Raw genomic sequence first — 15,628 nt, 5'->3', positions numbered from 1 at the left:
AGGCAGTGTTAATAGAGGACTCCATAGTGGGGGGATCAGACAGGCGTTTTTGCAGACGCAGACGGGAGTCGCGGATGGTGGTTTGCCTCCCTGGAGCTGGGATCCGAGATGTCTCTGGACGCGTCCCAGACATCCTGAAAGGGGAGGGTGAGGAGCCGGAGGTTGTGGTTCACATAGGTACTGCTGACATAGGCAGGAAGAGGGAAGGGGTCATGAAAAGGGATTGTAGGGAATTAGGTCGACAGCTGAGAAAGAGGAATGCAAAGGTAGTAATCTCAGGATTGCTGCCTGCGCCGCGGGAGAGTGAGAGCAGAAATGGAATGAGGTAGAGGGTGAATGTGTAGCTGAGGGACTGGAGCAGGGGGCAGGGATTCCGGTTCGTGGATCATTGGGACCTCTTTAGGGGCAGGTGTGACCTGTTCAGTAAAGATGGGTGGCACTTGAATCCCAGGGGGACCAATATCTTGGCGGGAAGATTGGCTAGGGCTACTGCGGGGGGCTTTAAACTAGAAAGGTTGGGGGGAGGGAATAGAGATGAGGAGACTGAGAGCAAAGACATTGGCTCCCAGGTAGAGAAGGACTGTAGACAGTATGAGAGGGAGGTTAGACGGGTTATGGAGAAGGGAAGTGCCCAGACTGAGGGTCTGAGGTGTGTCTATTTTAACGCCAGGAGTGTAGTGAACAAAGTAGATGAGCTTAGGGCATGGATTGCTGCTTGGGAATGTGATGTGGTGGCCATTACAGTGACTTGGATGTCTCAGGGACAGGACTGGGTACTTCAGGTGCCGGGATTCAGATGCTTCAGGAAGGACAGAGAGGGGGGCAAAAGAGGTGGCGGAGTGGCACTGTTGATCAGGGACAGTGTCATGGCTGCAGAGAAGGTGGATGCCGTGGAGGGACTGTCTACGGAGTCTCTGTGGGTGGAAATTAGGAACAGCAAAAGCTCGATAACTTTGCTGGGTGTTTTCTATAGGCTGCCCAGTAGTGACAGGGAAGTTGAGGTGCAGATAGGGCAACAGATCCTAGAGAGATGTAGTAATAACAGAGTTGTCGTGATAGGAGACTTTAATTTCCCAAACATCAACTGGAATATCCCTAGGGTTAGGGGTTTGGATGGAGAGGAGTTTGTTAGGTGTGTTCAGGAGGGTTTCCTGACACAGCACGTGGATAAGCCTACGAGAGGAGAGGCTGTACTTGACCTGGTGCTGGCTAGTGAACTAGGACAGGTGACGGATCTCTCGGTGGGAGAGCATCTCGGGGATGGAGATCATAATTCTATCTCCTTCACGTTAGCATTGGAAAGAGATAGGATCAGGCAGGCTAGGAAGGTGTTTGTCTGGAGTAAGTGGAAATATGATGACATCAGGCAGATAATTGGACGAGTAAACTGGAAGGAGGTGTTCTTGGGGGCAAGTACTGAAGGAAGGTGGCGGATTTTCAAGGAATGTTTGACTGGAGCTATGCATGACAACGTTCCGATGAGACAGGGAGGTTTTGGTAGGTCGCGGGAGCCATGGTGCACGAAGGTTGTGGTGAACCTGGTCAGGAAGAAAAGAAAGGTGTATAAAAGGTTCAGAGAGCTAAGAGATGTTAAGGATCTAGAGGAGTATAAGGCTTGTAGAAAGGAGCTTAAAAAGGAAATTAGGAGAGCCAGAAGGGGACATGAGAAGGCCTTGGCAGGTAAAATTAAGGAGAATCCCAAGGTGTTCTACAAATATGTGAAGAGTAAAAGGATGAGAAAAGAAGGGATAGGACCTATAAAAAGTGAAGGGGGAAAAGTCTGTGTGGAACCAGAAGAAATGGCAGAGGTGCTTAATGAGTACTTTTCCTCAGTATTCACGGTGGAAAGTGATTTGGGAGGTTGTACTACAGGTTTGCGGCAGACTGAAAAGATTGAGTATGTGGATATTAACAAAGAGGATGTGTTGGAACTTTTAAATTCTATCAAGATAGTTAAGTCGCCGGGACCGGATGGGATGTACCCCAGGGTATTGTGGGAGGTGAGGGAAGTGATTGTAGACCCCCTGGCAACGATCTTTGCATCGTCAGTAGAGACGGGAAAGGTTCCGGAGGATTGCGGATGTGGTTCCTATTTTCAAGAAAGGGAACAGGGATAGCCCGGGAAATTACCGACCGGTGAGTCTGACCTCAGTGGTTGGTAAGTTGATGGAGAGGATTCTGAGGGACAAGATTTATGAGCATTTAGAGAAGTTTAGAATGATCAGGAATAGTCAGCACGGCTTTGTCAAGGGCAAGTCGTGCCTTACGAGCCTAGTTGAGTTCCTTGAAAATGTGACTGAACACATTGACGAAGGAAGAGCGGTGGACGTGGTTTACATGGACTTCAACAAGGCGTTTGATAAGGTCCCCCATGCAAGACTTCTTGAGAAGGTGAGAGGGCATGGGATCCAAGGGGCTTTGGCCTTGTGGATCCAGAACTGGCTTGCCTGCAGAAGGCAGCGAGTGGTTGTGGATGGGTCTTTTTCTGCATGGAGGTCGGTCACCAGTGGAGTGCCCCAGGGATCTGCTCTGCAACCCTTGCTATTTGTCATTTTCATGAATGACCTAGATGAAGAAGTGGAGGGATGGGTTAGTAAGTTTGCCGACGATACGAAGGTTGGTGGTGTTGTGGATAGTCTGGAGGGATGTCAGAAGTTGCAGCGTGACATAGAGAGAATGCAAGACTGGGCGGAGAAGTGGCAGATGGACTTCAACACGGATAAATGTGTAGTGGTCCATTTTGGCAGGACCAACAGGATGCAGGAGTACAATATCAAGGGTAGGAGTCTTAGCTGCGTTGAAGAGCAGAAGGATCTTGGGGTCCTGGTCCATAGGACTCTTAAATCGGCCTCGCAGGTGGAGGATGTGGTCATGAAGGCGTATGGTGTACTGGCCTTCATTAATCGAGGGATTGAGTTTAGGAGTGGGGAGGTAATGCTGCAACTTTATAGGATCCTTGTTCAGACCCCACTTGGAATACTGTGCACAGTTCTGGTCGCCTCACTACAGGAAGGATGTGGAAGCTATTGAGAGGGTGCAGAGGAGATTTACAAGGATGTTACCTGGATTGGGAGGCGTGCCTTATGAAGATAGGTTGAGGGAGCTAGGTCTCCTCCCTGGAGAGACAAAGGTTGAGAGGCGACCTGATAGAGGTTTATAAAATGTTGAGAAGAATAGATAGGGTGGATTCTCGGAGGCTATTTCCCAGGGCTGAAATGGTCGCTACGAGAGGACACAGGTTTAAGGTGCTGGGAAGCAAGTACAGAGGAGATGTTAGGGGAAATTTTTTCACTCAGAGGATCATGAGTGAGTGGAATCGGCTGCCGTCGGTGGTGGTAGAGGTGAACTCACTGGGGTCTTTTAAAGACTTCTGGATGAGTAGATGGGATCTAATGGCATTGGAAGTTACAGATAGTTCTATGGCTTGGTAGGCATAAATGTGATCGGTGCAACTTGTGGGCCGAAGGGCCTGTTTGCGCTGTAGTGTTCTATGTTAATTGCTAGTGAGCACTGTTCTTTTGTCATATTTTGATTCCCTCTTTAAATAATTTCTGAAACTTTCTTATTACCGCTCCCAAGATGATTTCTGTGACTGTTACCTTCCAGCTGTTATAAATTATTCTTCCTGGAAATGTCGTGCAAGAGAAATATATCTATTGAATTGTCACAGGTTTCAATGCAAATAGTATTGTATTCTAAATCAAAATTATGAATCAGTTTTTTTAATATTCTAGGTTAAGTTCAGTAAAAGAATTGCTTGTTAACATTGAAAAAGAGGTGTCAGAGATAAGAAGGCAAATTCAAGAACATGAAGAAAACATAATGTCTGTTACGGAAAAGCACAAGTAAGATCATTTAACATGTACTAAATAACCATTGGGTTAAATGTTGTTGAATGATTTTGCATTTACTACAACTATTTTGAAATAGGTATGGGGGAGGTACGATTCTCCCATTGCGTTGCGCTAGTTTTCTAGTGCAGGACTGAGAGGTTCTCACGTTAGCCGATTCACAGTGTTTGTGTGAGCATTCACATCCCGTTTGTGCCTCCCAACCCAAATTTTTGGCAGTGATGGAACCGTGCCAACAATCAGCATAACCATCGTTTGCATGCTTTTACATACCTTAGCGTCTGATTAATGGGTCTAAGACAGCAACCTCCACCCTTGTTAGCGTCTCCCATCTATGATCAGAGTGATGTCACTCTGGCATGGTTTACACTAAATATATAAAAGTCGGGAGTTGGTGTGGCAGAGTTGAACAGGAATAAAGAGGTAAGTTTGATGGAGCTGCAGCTCGTGGAGTGCCGGGAAGGTTGGAGGCTGGGCCTGGAGTTCTGCTGCTCACTGTGTGGAGCTTTCCTGTTGATGTTCAGGTTCTGTGTCCTGGCCCTGTGGAATGGGGTAGTGTGGGAGCCTTAACAGAGTGCTGCTCAGGCTGCTGTCTGCAGCCACTGTGCTCTTTGTTCTGGCTGTAGGGGGGAGGTGAGGGACTGAATTGAGTGTTGGGGCTTTAGAGAGGAGGGGGGCGGTGGGGAAGTGAGAGCTAATTAATTCAAGCAGGGGTGTGTTCAAGTTAACATAGACACTCAAACTGCATGTACTCTGTAGTGAATGGGAACTCATCTTGTGATAATTAGGAGTCGTTCCCTGACCCATGTCCCTGAACTGCAACACGTGCCTGGAAGGGAATGCTGTAGTTGCACTCAAGGCAGTGGCTCAAGGGGGCACAATGACCACATACCAACTTGCATACTCTCTCTGCCAGCCATGTGTACAATGCCAATGGCAGGCAACCTAATCAAGTGACGAATGGCACCACAGATTGTGTTGTGTTGCCAGCACCCGCAAGAGGAGGTACTGGAACCAGTGAGAGTTTCGGGAGAGATGGGGGATTGTTGGGGTAGATGCAAGCAAGACCCCCACTGTACAGAATGGATTTGGGACGGGCCGTCATGGTCACATTGCTTTACCAAGACTGTGATGTCAGAATTAAGATTGGGCTACCAGACTCTGGCCAACATCATCACTTTTCCCAGATGACCACTATATAATAACATTAATGTTGGTCGTCATCCTGGGGGCGGAACAATTACTCGGGTCCCTCAAAGAATAATCCTATCAACACTAAGTTCAGATTTCTTAATGAGATAGGATTTCCTTGCTTCGAAGGGTTGCCCGTGCAATCCATCATTTTGGATAAGATTTGGTCTTTTGCAGTCTAGGCTTTAATCTGCCTTGCTGACTGCCACTGGCAAAGTCTTCAAAAGGTTCAAAGTCATCACAACCCCTTTTGCTGCTGGTAAAGAAACCAGGTTTGTGGGCAATGGGTGCTGGCTCAGTGCGACTGCATTAGCTATCCAGGTTCCAGGGTGGTTTTCTAGAAATATATTCATATGCCATCAATAACAAGGCCCAGCACTTTATCCATGTGGAGGCAATGGACAGAATTGCTTTGTCGTCTTTGAAGTGGTCCAGTGAGGGTTTATGGTGTGTAGCTATGAAAAATCATCAACCGTAGATGTATTGATGCAACTTCTTCATATCAGATAAGACAGCCAACCCTTCCTTCTCAATTTGAGAATACCCTCACTCTGCATCCGAAAGAATTCTGGAGTTATACAAAATAGGTTTCTCGCTCCCGTCTTTCCAGTGATGTGACAGCACTGCACCAACCCTAAACAGGGAAGCGTCACAGGTTAAAATAAGTTATTTCTTAGTTTCGAAATTGATCAGTAAGTCAGATGACAGTAATCGGGATTTAACCTTAGAAAATGCCTCTGCCTGTTGAGCTTCCCAAGACCACCTGTTGTACTTTCATAATTGGGCGTGCAAGGGGGACAGCGTGGAAGCCAAGTTTGGGATAAATTTTTCATAATAAATCACTAACCCCAGGAAAGATTTTGACCCTATGCATTCCTTGGGGTCAGTGCCACCATGGTGGCCTTTACTTTATTGTCTCCTAGATGTAACCCCTTGCCATCTACTTGGGAGCCAAAATGATTACTTTGGCTGCCTGGAAAATGCATTTCTCCTTTTTCAAGCAAACTCCTGCTCTGGGAAATCACTGCAAGACTTCTAAGTTGGCCAGATGTTCCTGTTCTAAAGCCCCTGGACCAAAATTTCATCTATGTATACTGCTACCTTGGATAGCTCTTCAAGAATGTTTTCCTTAATTCTTTGGAAGATGGCATAGCTAATGAGACTTTGAAAGGCAAACGGGTATACTCATTGTCACATATTTCTCAGGAGATAGACATGGCTCATGTCCAATTTGGAGAATGACTTACCACCTGTTAATTTGGCATACAGATCTTTGATCTGTGGCATAGTTTGGGACCCGATTGACCATCAGTTTATAGTCCCCTCAAAGACATTGATTTGTCAGGCTTAAGAGTAGGGACAATGGGTGCAACCCATTCTGCAAATTACACAGGGTTTATTATTCCCAAGCTTTCAAAGTGCCTTAGTTCAGTTTCCACCTTCTCCAGCATGGACTAAGGAACTGAAGTATCTAAGTGTAACATTGGCATCAACACAGATCTTGACTTTGGCTCCTTCTATTTTCCCAGGCCCTCCTGAAAAGCACCAGGATACCTACTGATAACTTTGTACAGTCCCCTCATGCCTAATCTGAAGTTCTCCAACCAGTTGAGCTGAGTCTGCTGGAGCCAATCTTTCTTCATGTGGCTTGGTCCATTCCCCCATATAACAATGAGTGGGAAACAAGCTGAATGCTGTCGATAAATCCATAGCTGGCTAGCCTGGCCTTCATATCTTCCAACCTCAGGAGTTAGATGCCCGATTGGAAGTGCTTGTAAGTTGATTCTCCAATAATGGAGACTGCAGCTTCCATGTCCACCTCCATTTTCAAGGGATGGCCATTTACTAGTAATTTCATAACTAATGGGGCAACTTTTGTTCTTATGATATAATTCAGTTGTAGTGTTCCTGTCTCTGGAAGAGGAGACACCTACACAATATGCTCAGGTACCAGTCACAGTTTTTTTCCTAGGCAGCACACATTTTGCCTGTTTCTGAAACATCACCATGGCTGTGTCCTTTGAAAATGCTTGCAGCAATTCATCAGTTGGCAACTACACCTCTCTGGAGTATGTTCTTTCATCCTCTTGGAGTTGACACTGCCACTCCTTGACTGCCTGGTAGTGACACTAGAGTTCCTATAATGAAGGAGCCCTTAAATCTTGATTTTTACACAAGCACTCTCCATTGAGGACTGATTACACCAGGTTCTTTTCCCTAGTTGGAAGACATTGCTCCCTGATGCTCCATGTAGCTCCTGAGCCCCTTTCCCTGCATTCTCAAGTGTCAAGGCAATCTGATAGCTTTTTTTAAATCCAGATTGGATTCTGCCAACTTTACGTTGGATGGTTGGGCCATTTGTGCCACATACTAACCTGCCCTTTCATATTTCATTGAGAGACTGTCCAAATTTGCTGTGTTCAGCTAGTTTCCACAACCTAGCCAAAGACTCGATGACAGGTTCTCCAGGGGTCCTTGCAGCCACGTTGAAGCGATACTGGAGAATTATCAGGGGCTTTGGGATATAGTTTTTTTTAACCAGGTCTACCAGCTCATTAGAAGTTTTTGATAGAGGGGCATTTGGATCGGTAAGACTTCTTATCACATTGAAAGTTGCGGCCCGGCATGCTGTTAATAGTACAACTTTTTGTTTTCCGTCTCCTGTAGTGTTGTTAGCATGGGAGGAGTAACGTTTGCACCCAATATATTGGGCCCAGATTTTCGAACAGATGTTAAAGAGCTCAACTTCGAAAAGAAGTTTGATTGCTTTTTATGCTGGAGAAATTCTCGACATTCAAAGGTTGCCTGGAGGGAAAGGTAGAAGTAAAAAGAGAATTTGTTTTCCTCGTCACCAATGTAGTCATTCAGTCAAACAGCAATCTCCCACCACCAACATCCATTATTGTGAACCAAAGGAAAGGGCCAATCCCGCGGTTTACAGTCAGGTAATCTTCACCTCTGGACCTACAGTGATGGTCTGAGTAAAGTTACAGGCTTAAAAACCCCCACTAGCTGCTTCCCATTGGGTGAACCTCTGCTCACTCAATAGGGCAGCTCATCACAAAGCCCAACGGGCAATCTATTGATGATCCCCCATGGTCCTTGTGGTCTTCATAACACACCCAATTATCCTTATTGATTCTATTGACCTGACAATGTATTTGTAAATAGTCTAAACTTGATGTAGCTCTTGAATCATTAACCATTTTAGTTTGTATTGGAAGTACTATTACACAAAACAAACTTTTGTAGTAATTTCAGTGAACACGTTTTAATGTTTACGGTATTAAGAATTTGTTTTGGTTTAGCGATGTTATGGAGTTTCTGACTGGGGAACTGGAGAAATATAAACACAAGCTTGAAAAAGAAAACCAATTAAGGTAAGATTTGGAAACTCTGAGGTATTCTACTCCTGCACATGGTCAATTTGTAAGTGTAAATAAATATATAAAAAATAATTTAATGTGAACATCAAATACATGGATGATTTGTCTGTTTGAATAGTCTACCTGACTGTAAGGTTGTTTTTTGAATAGTCATCATTATAAACTAAAGATATTTCACAGAATATTAAAAAAAAGGCCAGCATTACTTTTGGATATATCTGACAGTGAAAAAAGGTTTACAGTGTTATGAAGAGCAAGTTTAGCACAGAAATATGCCCCACAACTTACAGGTAAGTGCAGAACGAGCCAAGGCATTTGTCAGCAGCCAGAGATACTGGAATACATTGGCCTTGTTGTTTTTCTTTTTATAGCACTTTCTAAATCCACTTCCCACCAAGCAGCCAGCCAGACTGAAAGCTGGCCTGCAGTGGAAGGTTACAGCTTGGGACCACCTGAGAAGGTTTCTAGCAATTAGATGTTAGAAAGTATGTTCAGATGGTGAGGTTTCAATATGAGGCAAGGTGGGTCTTGCCATCAGTAAGCCAAACTGCAGTCGAAGCCAGAATATCAATGCAGATCACCCATTGTAAGTTTAAGGACTGAGTCGACATTCTGGGGGAAAAACAAATGAGGATTTTGATTGTTGATCTGCAGGATACACTGCTAGGTTGGTGACAGGAAAGGGGGGAAACTAGGTTAAATTAGCCCCATTTCAAAAATATTATTGGACTGGAAAGTTAGCAAGTAAAAAGGATGAGTTTGTCTGTGTTAAAAGGATGCGATGATAAGTGTCTTGGTGGATCCCTTGAAGAATAAATATTGAGAGAGGCACAACTGTGGATCTGTCCAAGGGAAATCCAAGCCTATGATGGCAGAAGAAGAATAGTGTTGGTGCAAAATATGCATTTCGTTAAGTTTTAAAATTGCAATTGAGTTTCAACATGTTATAAAACTCCAATTCACAGATCTGCAAAACTTGGTTTAATATACCAGCCATCTGGCATGAAGCCCTGAAGATGGTATGTCAGCTATACTGTCAGCCAGAATGGTGTAGCATTCATTTTCCCCCCAGAGATGTATTTGATTCATAAAATATCTGAAAGAACATTACAAACATTTAAAAATGACCATCTCACACAGTGCAATAATATTCAAGTTTTCTGCATCAATCATGTTGCACTCTGCAGCAGTCATACCCACTATATTTAGTTCCAAAGAGCAGAAAGTGGAATCATTGTGGGTGGAGATTAGGAACAGCAAAGGGAGGAAGATGCTGGTGGGTGTCGTTTATAGGCCCCCAAATAATGATCTGGAGGTGGGGCGGGCTGTTAACGCGCAAATGAATGCGGCGTGCAGGATCTACATATTGATTGGTCGACCCATGTTGGACGTGGTGGGCTTGAGGAGGAGTTCTTGGAATGCTGCCGGGATAGTTTCCTCGAACAGTGTGTGTTGGAGCCGACGAGGGAGCGAGCTATCTTGGATCTGGTGTTATGTAATGAGGCGGGTAGAATTAGGGACCTTGTGGTGAAGGATCCTCTTGGGAAGAGTGATCATTGTATGGTGGAGTTTCTGATGCAGATGGAGGAGGAGAAAGTGGGTTCCCAGACATGTGTCCTTTGTTTGAATAGAGGGGAGTACGGTAGGATGAGAGAGGAATTGGCGAATGTTGATTGGGGGAGCGCGTTGGAAGGTAGGTCTGCTGAGGAACAGTGGAGGATCTTTGAGGAGATCTTTCTTGGTGCTCAGCAGAAATTTATTCCGATGGCTAAAAAGGATGGTAGGAGGAGAGATAATCAGCCGTGGATAACGAAGGAGGTGAAGGAAAGTATTAAATTAAAAGCGGATGTGTTTAGAGTAGCTAAGAGTAGTGGGCGAGAAGAGGATTGGGAGAGGTTTAAATGTCAACAAAGAATGACAAAGAAGTTGAGAAAGAAGGGTAGGATAAACTATGAAGCTGGGCTAGCGCATAATATAAAAAAGGATAGCAAGAGTTTTTATAAATACATAAAAAGGAAGAGGCTGGCTAGGGTGAATGTTGGACCCTTAGAGGATGAGAGGGGGGACTTAGTGGTAGGGGATGGGGATACGGCTGAGGTCTTGAATAACTTTTTTGTTTCGGTCTTCACGGAGGAGGACGTGAATAATTTGCCGGGTGTTAGCGATGGAAAGGTGGTAGGAGTGGAGGGCCTGAATGACATTATTGTTACTAGAGAGGCGGTGCTCGACAGACTGGAGGGACTGATTGTGGACAAGTCCCCAGGACCGGATGGAATGCATCCAAGGGTTCTGAAAGAAATGGCGGAGGTGATAGTGGATGCCTTGGTGATTATTTTCCAAACGTCGCTGGATTCCAGGGAAGTGCCGGAAGATTGGAAAACGGCTAATGTTACGCCGTTGTTTAAGAAGGGTGGCAGGCAAAAGGCGGGGATTTATAGGCCGGTTAGTTTAACGTCTGTTGTAGGAAAAATGTTAGAATCCGTGATCAAGGAGAAAATAGCGAGGCATCTTGAGGAGAATTGTTTGGTAGAGCAGACGCAGCACGGTTTCGTTAAGGGGAAGTCGTGTCTGACAAATTTATTGGAGTTCTATGAGGATGTGTCTAGGGCGGTGGATAGAGGAGAGCCGGTGGATGTGGTCTTTCTCGATTTTCAGAAGGCGTTTGACAAGGTGCCTCACAAGAGGTTATTACAGAAGGTCAGGGGGCATGGAGTTGGGGGTAGGGTGTTAGTGTGGATAGAGGATTGGCTGTCAAATAGGAGGCAGAGAGTGGGGGTCAATGGGTGCTATTTGGATTGGCGGTTGGTGACTAGTGGAGTGCCCCAGGGGTCGGTGCTGGGGCCTCAGCTATTCACCATTTATATAGATGATCTGGAGGAGGGAACCGAGTGTATCGTGTCGAAATTTGCTGATGACACCAAGATTGGTGGAATGGCAAATTGCGCGGAGGGTGTAGAGAGTCTGCAGAAGGATCTAGATAGGCTGGGCGAATGGGCCAGGAACTGGCAAATGGAATTTAATGTTGGCAAATGCGAGGTTGTCCACTTTGGTAGGAATAATGGTAGGAAGGACTATTACTTACGTGGCGAAAAACTGCAGCAGGCGACGGTGCAGAGGGACCTCGGGGTCCTTGTGCATGAGTCGCAAAAACCCAGCCTGCAGGTGCAGCAGGTGGTCAGGAAGGCAAATGGGATGCTGGCCTTCATAGCGAGGGGGATTGAATATAAAAGTAGGGAGGTCTTGCTGCAGCTGTATAGGGCACTGGTGAGGCCGCAGCTGGAGTACTGTGTGCAGTTTTGGTCGCCGTACTTACGCAAGGATATTTTGGCCTTGGAGGGAGTGCAGAGGAGGTTTACTAGGCTGATTCCAGAGTTGAGGGGGTTGAACTATGAGGAGAGGCTGAATAAACTAGGCTTGTACTCGTTAGAGTTTAGAAGAATGAGGGGAGATCTCATTGAGACATATAAGATGTTGAATGGGATGGATAGGATAGAGGTGGAGAGGCTCTTCCCACTCAGAAAGGACAGTAGGACTAGAGGGCACAGCCTCAGGATAAAGGGGGCGCAGTTTAGAACGGAGTTGAGGAGGAACTTCTTCACTCAAAGGGTGGTGAATCTCTGGAATTCTCTGCCCGTTGAAGTGGTGGAGGCTGCCTCGCTCAATATTTTTAAGAAGCGGGTTGATAGGTTTTTGATAGACAAGGGGATTAAGGGTTATGGGGAGAGGGTGGGAATGTGGAACTGAGCCACGACAGATCAGCCATGATCTTATTGAACGGCGGGGCAGGCTCGAGGGGCTAGATGGCCTACTCCTGCTCCTATTTCTTATGTTTCTTATGTTTCCATACTTACCCTAAGCAAAAGACCTCAGAGACTTCCCCACAGAGAAGCAAGCCTGTTTTTGGTGCAGCTAAGTATTCACAATGGTACCTTATTTACTTACAATTGAGCATAAATGACAAAGACAATTTCAATATTTGGCAATTACATCAGATTAGAGAATATGGTCAGTAATGATGAGGTCTGCGACAAGTTACAATGCATTCTAGGTCATATATTAGCATGGATAGAAGATTGGCTAACCAACAAAAAATAGAGTCAGAATTAATGTGTTTTTTTCACATTCACAAACTATAATTAGTGGGTGCCAAAGGTTTAGGTACACCTGACCCTTGCTGTCCAGACATTCACTTCAGCAGCTGCCGGCTCCACTGTTGGGGTTGCCAATCTCTCTGTGCTGGGGATCGTCCCATTGGCACTCCAGCAGTGGGAGCCTACTGTCATCCCTGATTGGACAATAAACCCAATCCTGGCTGTTATTTGGCTGAAAATGTGAAAGTCTCTGTGACGTACCTAAAACATGCCGTTCACTGTCAGGATCCATTAGTAATCATCATTTCTACTTTCTAACCCTGATTGAAAATCCAGTTCATTGAGTCTGCAAAGAAGTATAGATAGGTTAACTGAGTGAGCAAAAATTTGACAGATTATAATGCAAGGAAAATCAGAGCTTATCCATTTAGGTAGGAAGAGTAGAAAAAGTATATTATTCAAATGGAGAGAGACTACTGAATGTTGCAGTACAGGGAGATCCGGATGTCATTGTACATGAAACAAATAGGTACAGCAAGTTGTTAGGAAGGCAAATGAAATGTTGGCCTTTATTACAAGGAGAATGAGATATAAAAATAGGGATGTCTTGCGAAAATGGTGCAGCGCATCGGTGAAACTACAGGACTAGAGGGCACAGCCTCAAGATAAGGTGGGGGGGCAGTTTAGAACGGAGTTGAGGAGGAACTTCTTCACTCAAAGGGTGGTGAATCTCTGGAATTCTCTGCCCGTTGAAGTGGTTGAGGCTTCCTCGCTAAATATATTTAAGACGCGGGTAGATAGGTTTTTGGTGGGCAAGGGGATTAAGGGTTATGGGGAGAAAGCAGGAAAGTGGAACTGAGCCACTTCAGATCAGCCATGATCTTGTTGAATGATGGGCAGGCTCGAAGGGCTAGATGGCTACTCCTGCTCCTATTTCTTATGTTCTTATGTTCGCCCATTATACTGCCTAGAATTTTATTCTTCTTATTTAAGGATGGATATTATATTGGAGGCAGTTCAAAGAAGGTTCAGTTGCATGGAGGATTACAAAATCAAAGGAAAAGGAGAGGGTAGGAGTGCAGATTAATGATGAGGACTTTCAACTAGTTAAAGGAGCCAAGGGCTCAGTAGAGGTTAGTAAAGTTTCCAGACCACGTAATAGAACAGAGAGTATAGAAGGTAGCAGGAATCTAACCTCAGGCAGAGTAAAAAAGTTGACAAGCATGAGAAGGGAGGTGGTCAACACAGTGCAGGGAGATGGTCTGGGGAAGAATAACCAGTCTGTGACAGGAAGGGACAGAGCATGCAAACAAAGGAATGCACTAACAAATTGGGTCCAGGTAAGAAAGACTAACATAAAGACACTTTACCTGAATGCACGTAGCATTCGAAACAAAGTGAATGAGTTGACGGCACAAATCAGTACAAATGGGTATGATCTAATGGCCATTACAGAAACGTAGTTGCAGGGTGACCAGGACTGGGAACTAAATATCTATGGGTATCAGACAATTCGGAAGGATAAACAGGAAGGAAAAGGAGGTGGGGTAGCTCTGCTAATTAAGCATAACATCAGGGCGGTAGTGAGAGACGATATAGGCTCTAAGGAGCAAAATGTGGAATCAATGTGAGTGAAGATAAGGAATAGTAAGGGGAAAATAATCACTGGTGGGCGTAGTCTATAGGCCCCCAAATAATAACTTCACTCAAAGGGTGGTGAATATCTGTAATTCTTTGCCCGTTGAAATGGTGGAGGCTACCTTGCTGAATATGTTTAAGTCACGGGCAGATAGGTTTCTGATAGACAGGGGAATTAAGGGTTATGGGGAGAAAGTGGGAAAATGGAATTGATCCACTTCAGATCAGCCATGATCTTACTGAATGGCGGGGCAGGCTCGAAGGGCTAGATGGCCTACTCCTGCTCCTATTTCTTATGTTCTTAAGGGGGGGTGGGCTATAAACAAACAAATAACAGATGCATGTAAAAATGGAACAGCAATAATCGTGGGGGATTTTAACCTCCATATTGATTGGTCAATTCAAATTGGATGAGGTGAACTTGAGGAAGAGTTCTTAGGATGCTGTCGAGATAGTTTCCTCAAACAGTATGTTACAGAACCTACGAGGGAGCAAGCTGTCTTGGATCTGGTCCTGTGTAATGAGACGGTAAAATTAATGATTTCCTTGTGAGGGATCCTGTTGGAATGAGTGATCACAATATGGTTGAATTTCAAATACTGATGGAGGGTGAGAAAGTAGGGTGCCAAACCAGTGTCTTTTACTTGAACAAGGGGGATTACAATAGGATGAGGGCGAAGTTGTCTAATGTAGACTGGGAACACGGACTAATTGGTGGGATAGTTGAGGAACAGTAGAGGATTTTTAAGGAGATTTTTCTCAGTACTCAACAAAAATATATTCCAGTGAAGAAGAAAGAATGTAAGAAAAGGGATAACCAGCCATTGGATATCTAAGGAAATAAAGGAGAGTATCAAATTAAAAACCAATGCATACAGAGTGGCCAAAATTAGTGGAGAACTAGAAGATTGGGAAAGTTTTAAAAAACAACAAAGAACTATTAAGAAAACAATAAACAAAAGAAAGATAGATTATGAAAGTAAACCAGACAAAATATAAAAACTGATAGTAAAAGTTTTTACAAATATATGAAACGGGAAAGAGTGGCTAAAGTAAATGTTGGTCCCTTAGAAGATGAGAAGGGGGATTTAATAATGGGAAATGAGGAAATGGCCAAGGCATTAAAAAAGTTTTTTGTGTTGGTCTTCACAGTGGAGGACACAAATAGCATACCAATAATTGACGGTCATGGGACTATAGGGGGTGAGGACTTAAAACGATCACTATTATTAAAGAGGTAGTGCTGGGTAGGCTAATGGGAATAAAGGTAGACAAGTCCCCTGGTCCAGATGGAATGCATCCCAGGGTGCTAAAACAAACGGCAGAAGTAATAGCAAATGCATTAGTTGCAATTTATCAAAGTTCGCTGGATTCTTGGGGAGGTGCCAGCTGATTGGAAAACAGCTAATGTAACACCACTGTTTAAAAAAGGAGGTAAACAAAAGGCAGGTAACTACAGGCCGGTTAGCTT

The 15,628-nt window shown here is 44.6% G+C and overlaps 1 protein-coding gene across 2 annotated transcripts in view; it reads left to right on the top strand.

Annotated features, from left to right (window-relative positions):
* The window catches only part of ccdc175 (coiled-coil domain containing 175), a 136,069-nt gene that overhangs the window by 68,102 nt on the left and 52,339 nt on the right, over window positions 1-15,628 (top strand). For both annotated transcript variants that reach the window (XM_080202795.1, XM_080202794.1), the window contains exons 10-11: window positions 3,735-3,845; window positions 8,351-8,422. In XM_080202795.1, coding sequence (XP_080058921.1) covers window positions 3,735-3,845; window positions 8,351-8,422 — 183 coding nt within the window. The remainder of the gene's footprint in view (window positions 1-3,734; window positions 3,846-8,350; window positions 8,423-15,628) is intronic.

Source organism: Carcharhinus amblyrhynchos, chromosome 14 (assembly GCF_965287045.1).
Source record: "Carcharhinus amblyrhynchos chromosome 14, sCarAmb.v2.hapA, whole genome shotgun sequence".
Taxonomy (NCBI): Eukaryota; Metazoa; Chordata; class Chondrichthyes; order Carcharhiniformes; family Carcharhinidae; genus Carcharhinus; species Carcharhinus amblyrhynchos.
Note: the sequence above shows the minus strand (reverse complement) of the source record. Positions and strands in the feature narration are given on the sequence as shown.